General features: G+C 44.4%; 1 protein-coding gene across 4 annotated transcripts in view; it reads left to right on the top strand.

The window, feature by feature from the left end:
- Nucleotides 1-662: 662 nt before the first annotated feature.
- The window catches only part of caskb (calcium/calmodulin-dependent serine protein kinase b), a 66695-nt gene continuing 61114 nt past the window's right edge, over nt 663-6243 (top strand). For all 4 annotated transcript variants that reach the window (XM_030781059.1, XM_030781060.1, XM_030781058.1 and 1 more), the window contains exon 1: nt 663-934. In XM_030781059.1, coding sequence (XP_030636919.1) covers nt 876-934 — 59 coding nt within the window. In that variant the 5' untranslated portion in view covers nt 663-875. The remainder of the gene's footprint in view (nt 935-6243) is intronic.

The following is a 6243-nucleotide window of genomic DNA, read 5'->3' as shown; positions in this document are numbered from 1 at the left end:
AGCCATTTTGGCGCTCGACATCCCAGTTTCATAACCTTGGGAGGGAGGAGTCTGGCGTTTCTGGACTGGAGTAACATCGGAGCAAGGGAGGAAGAGAGAGAGCGAGAGAGAGAGAGAGACATCCTGAGGCATCGGCGGATTTGAGAAAACCGCTATCTAGGGTTAGGATTAGATTTCCGTGCGCTCAGCGGCATTTTTAAGATAATGCGTGTTTGACAAATTAAGAAGACAATTATGTGTGTCTTTGAAATGGAATATACACGGCAGTCCTTTTAACCTTGTTTTCCATGTAGCTCAGTGTAGTCAGCACTGAAAAGCAACGCTGCATTCTATACAGTAAAAGACATCTGGTTAGCTTGGATTGACAACCATTTTAGCTAGCTAGCAGACAAGCTTGCGAAGGAGTTGTCTGCTGCCTGTATGGGCAGCGGCACCACGGATGTAGCGACTAAATCCTGACCGGTGCATTGATTTCATTTGACAACAAACACGATACCGTCGTCGTGCGGTCATCTGAAAGCTAGATTTTTAATTCACCGAAACGCACACTGGTCGTTGGTTCGGACCAGAGGATTAAAGCACCGGGTGGACAAGGAGAAGGTGGGGCGGAGGAGTGTCAAAACGGACTAAACAGATAGCTAGCCAAGCAAGCTAGCCTGTTAGCCCCACTGTAACATAGGATTTGCCTCTGCTGAGAATCCATTTGGAGGAAAGAATTAGCTATCCGTCATCTCCGCTCACAGGACGATAATTCCGTTATTTCCCATTCGCATCGTGTAGAGGCGAGACTGTATTGCGGCCACTGATAAAGCCGCAAAATAACAGCTTTGGGTGGATTTTCGGAGGGGAGATAAAATCCACATTCTCGCTGGACCATGGCTGACGACGACGTGCTCTTTGAAGATGTGTACGAGCTCTGCGAGGTGATTGGGAAGTAAGTGTCGGAATGATTCTAGTTAATTTACTGCACAACGCATGTGAAACAGTAAATTTTTGTGGCGTACTCTTCGCTCTCTCTCGGCTGTTGGTGCTTTGCAGTAGGGTTTGCTAGTCTGCCCGTCTCCTTTCCCTCGTCTGGGAGTATCCAGAGACCTTTATGATGTGTTTCATGGGAACTGGCCGTTTTGTCTTCAATGAATGAAACCGAGCACCATTGCCCGATAAAGGCAAAGGCCTACTTGAAGAATCATTATTGGCGTGAATTACCATATTGTTGGCTGTCAGATCAGCGCTCTGCATCAATACGATATTGTGTTGAATTGCATTTCTGCCTAATTTTTTTCAACTGTTTTGTCCGTGTTGAGATACCTTATATTTCATTTTCTTGCTTGCATAAATAAGTTCATGTATGCCTGTTTATTTGACTGAAACACAAAACAAGTAATGCAATACATGTTTTGGCACAGTTCTGCCATGACTATCGACAACAGTGATGGAACCGTTACAAAAAAGAAGCAGCAGACATGATGAGACGTTTCGCGTGCCGCTGCGGGAATAATAACTGTGGCAGACGTGGGTTACGTTTGGAGATCTCTGTATGGTCTCAGAAATTGTGATTCCGTGGATGAGATGAAACTGTCAACAAGCAGTGTCCTTTTGGAAGCTTTGCCTCGAGAGTACAATCGATAATGCACATTTTAACATGGAGCAACTGAACCAATCATCAAATCAAACCTAATCCTCTTGGCACATATAATGGAAGTTTTGTCACAAAAATGCTGCTATTTTCAATCTAATACCCCAGATCTGGCTAATGATGCGTGCACCTGCACAATGTGCTGCCTCAACACTTATCAAAATAAAATTTAGCAGCGGAAACTAATGAAAAGATACTTGAGTTGATGCACGTTGACGTCAAGTCTTGTCTGTGTAAGCGCGAGGAGCAGAGGTTTCTGAGAATCGACTGGCCCTTCAGAATAGCTGCATATCAAGCTCTGTGGTCTCGTTAAAAAAAACCCCAAAACAAAACAAAACAAAAAAAAAAACCCAACAACAAAGCAATAACCATATTTCCGCTACACAAATGGCAGTTTCCTTCCATATGATGCATATGCCAATATTCATAATGAGGCATGGAGCCGGGGATGACGTGAGCCTAATTTTCTTGGCTGCAACAATTCGGTTAATGAAATCGAATGATGGTGTGAATGTAGTACAGATATGATCAACGAGTCTCTGTCAGATCATTCGCACGTATCCCATTGTAATAGCGATGACGGGGTATATAATAGACGACCAAGGCAGTCAGTTTAGTTCAGTAGGTGGCTATTGAGGAAATTTTGTGATTGTTGTGAGGGGCGGTCAAGTGTTCTCTTCAGATGCCACTGTTTCACCGTTCGCTTTTTAGGGATCATCCTGCCTTTTCAGTATGAAGCCACTCACAGTACACAGAAGGACTGTGAGAACAGGAGCTCTGCACTGTCCATCTTCCCAGCGCTATACACTCAATAGATGGGTCATTTCTGGTCACAGCATTACAGCAGTCCTCGGTATGCCTTGTTGGTCATACCGTAGCAGAGCTAATTATTTTAAGAGAGCAGCAGAATTTGGATTAAGACCTGTTTCACCAAGGTAGCCTGTGTCGAGATATTCCATGCTTTTTTTCTTTTCTTTTTTTTTTAAAATTCTTAACTCTTGGAATTGCACACTGTTATCGTAATGGTGCAGATGAACCCTCTATTACTGTGTCCTGGCGGTGACGAGAGAGACATCTTCACGTATTCCACATTACGGGTCCTTTCTGTGTTGTCGTTTCATACAGGGCGGGCAAGCAGAAGCAGAGGCCGGTAGATTAGTGTTGAGACATGTTGTCTTGACGCTGACGGTTTCCATCGTGCTGGTGAAAGCTGTGTGGCTTTAGCAGAGGAAGCTGTCGTCACTAACACCCCCCGAACCCTCACACACACACACACTCTGACACACACACGCACACACACACACACACTCACACTCACACACTCTCACACACACACACTCACACACACACACACTCTGACACACACACTCTGACACACACACACACACACACACACACACACACACACACACACACACACACAGAGTGTCCCCTCTGGCACTGTTCTTCAGGTGTAGAGTGTGTGTGTGTGTGTGTATCGTTCTGTGGGGAGATTTCGTGTGACACACCTCCTGTGTTTTTGTCGCCTGCGTAAATTCCAGCCTCAGTGTTCATGGGTTTTTCCTCAGATGATATCACCTCGTTTGAACCGTTACATGTGGCTCTGGGAATGCGGGTTTCGCTAACACTGGTACACGTGCCCAGCAGTCGCAGTTTGGACCCTGTCCACTCTGAACATACAGTAAACAAAGACCTGATAAAAATGCCAACAGATCTTTCAGGGTCCTGATGTTGATGGTGATGTTGATAAAGACTGAATGACATGATCCCATGCAGCGTGAAGTGAGAGTAGCAACGTCACTCAACAGTGATTGGCCACGTATTAATGAAGCTCTATAATAACTGTTTCCCAACGCTGTATGGTTCTTAAAACCATATAAAGAAAAAAAAAACGTACCTTACTACGTCTTGCCTTCAGCTTACCCAAACCAAAATGTCTTACAGTCTTTAAAATGCACATATGATTGTGTGGTGTTGTGTTTTTTGGCCAACATGTTGGCCAGGTTTTTCCCTCTTAGCTTCTGTTTTTTTTTGTTGTTGTTTTTGTTTTTGCTTTTTTTGTGTTTTGTGTGCTATATGTAAATCAGTTTTCTGATGTGTGTTTTGGGTTTGCCTTTAATTCATACAAATGTCACTCATGAGATGGCTTTCAAAGGAGGAGTCCACGTTTTCCTTCTTTCTTTTCTTTTTTTTTTTCTTTCTTTCTTTTTTTTTTCTTGAATTGAACCTTCCTCGCTCAATTAATCATTACCGTCGCATTCAGGTAGGAGTCGGTTGCCGTAGTAACGGGGATTCACGACCCTGCCCTGTGGGTTTAGGACAGCCAGTACTGACCGGTATATTTAAAGCAGATCAGTTACAATTCAAACCTGGCCTTTTTCAATACCGACTGGCTTCGGTGCTCGGCCGGCTGGATTAATCGCCTGCAGGCAGTGGGCCACTCAATACCGTAGTTCGAGTATAACCGCGGTTGTCCCGCAGGTCGCGTCATCTCAAAGTCGAGTTCAAACGGTCCTGAATGTTAGCTGGGGCCTCGCTGGAGATGGATTAGTGTCAAGTGTTCGGAGTCAAAAACAGATTCGGAGGTGCTGTTGTTACAAAATCGGAGCTTTTGAAAGGTATTAGGCTTCCCTTTCCGTTTTTTTTTGTGTCTGATCCATCCCTCGTGAATCACCCAGAACCCCCAATTCACTAAGCACAAGTCCAGCGATTAGCTTGGCTGGGGTGGGGGGTGGGGTGGGTGGTAGGTACACCTTCCATTTTTGAACGAGGAGCCTCTTTCAGTAGAGTTCTGTATCAAAATGTACGCCACTGATCATCTTTGGCTTTAGCTTTGTCCGGATGATCGACAACCTCGTAACCGGGTTGTTTTTTTTTGTTTTTTTTTTTGTCCCCGCCCCCCCCCCCCCCCCCCCCGGAGGAGACTTTATGTCCACGTTCACCTGAGGACACTGGCGTTCAGACTGGAGGTTTGCGTAAGGGACTCGGGGACCTGTGGGGCTAAAAATCCTCAACAGACATGAAAAGTATGTGCTTTTATTCCTCTGAGAAACCTGAAATGGGCGAAGGTTTTGAGCTGACGCAGTCCTGCGTAAGCATTTGGTCCCGCTGCTGCGGTCGGCGGCGGCGGCGAGACCGGGAGCAACAGAAGACGCTGATCGGTCTCTCTGAGCCGCGAGGATTTATCGCCTCATCACTGGGATTTTTAATGTCATTGCTTTGGTGCACTGGCAGCCTGGTCTCTAATCTCATTTATGTTGCAAATAGGAGAAAGTCGCTAATAACGTGTCTTTTTTGTGTGTGTGTGTGTGTGAGTGTGTGTGTGTGGGTGTGTGTGTGTGTAAGACGTGTCGCTTCTCACAATTTGTTAATGGACTTTTATCTGTGAAACCAGCCTGTGGATTGTCTAAGGTCAGGGTTTTTTGGATGAAGGAAAAAAAAAAGAAAACTGTTTCTCTTAAGTAGACAAAGATGAGAAAACAGAGCTTGAACTGAACCGATCTTAACGCTTCACATTTACCCGTTTAGCCAATGTTCTTATCTGACTGACTAATAAAAAGAGGTTTTTGTTTTGCCTTTGAACAAGTTAAGAGCATCTTGAGCAACCTTCAGGCTCATCCTTTTGCTTGAGGGTTAATTGGCAGGGATTAGGATTTGAACCCACAACCTTCTGCTTACTGGACTCCCTTACCAACATGCACCTGCATTATAGAAGTGACATCAGTGTCCAGTCAAACGTGCTTATAGCCGAATGACAAGGACGAAGACGAGGAGTCAATCTGTTCGCTCAGACTGTAAACCAAATATAGCCAAAAACGGAAAAACCTTAGCTTCAGAGGGCCGCGGAGGATTAAGCGACAGTAAATTGAAGTTGTTGTTATGTTTGCGTCTCTCTCAGCTGGAAACCCCCTTTTATTTTTATTTATTTATTTATTTATTTATTTATGATTTGCTTGGTTTGCTGACATTTCCTTCCCAGGAAGATGGCTTTAAAAGAACGGAGATGAAGCATAAGAATGACGCACTGGGGTTCTGTCCTCGGTAATGGCAGCCGTGAGATCTTTTGCCTTCATAATGAGATGTTTTCTTAGACGCAGTTTCCAAAAAAAAAAAAGAAAAAAGAAAAAAAGAGTGTAAATAAATAAAAAGAGTTTGTTCTCATATCTCCAGTAAAGCAAACTCAGGGAGATGGCGTGTGTGCCCACAGTGAGAGATCCCTCCTATGGAAGCCACCGCCTAATTGAACTTTGTTTTGGTTTGCACTCTGGCACCAATGGTTGACCTCTGTCCTATCAGTGAGACTTGGCGAAAGACTCAGATTGGAAGTAGCCAATCATGGCCTGGTATTAGGCCTATGTCAGATTCTGTGGTGGCTGGAGAGCCTATCAGAAACTGTCTGTAGCTGTCATTCTACGTCAGTAATATCGAGTCTCTAGAACATTAATGATCGGATCCCAGATTAATGCACAGAATTGGAACGTGTAGTTATTGTGGACAGGGAGTGATGGTTCCAATCTGTCGTTTGGGATCGATAAAGGAAATTAATCCAGTATTGTGCTTTTTTGAATAATTTGTCAGGTTAATATTTTTTTTTTGCGTAGGAATAT

This window comes from Chanos chanos, chromosome 8 (assembly GCF_902362185.1).
Source record: "Chanos chanos chromosome 8, fChaCha1.1, whole genome shotgun sequence".
NCBI classification, from domain to species: Eukaryota; Metazoa; Chordata; class Actinopteri; order Gonorynchiformes; family Chanidae; genus Chanos; species Chanos chanos.
Note: the sequence above shows the minus strand (reverse complement) of the source record. Positions and strands in the feature narration are given on the sequence as shown.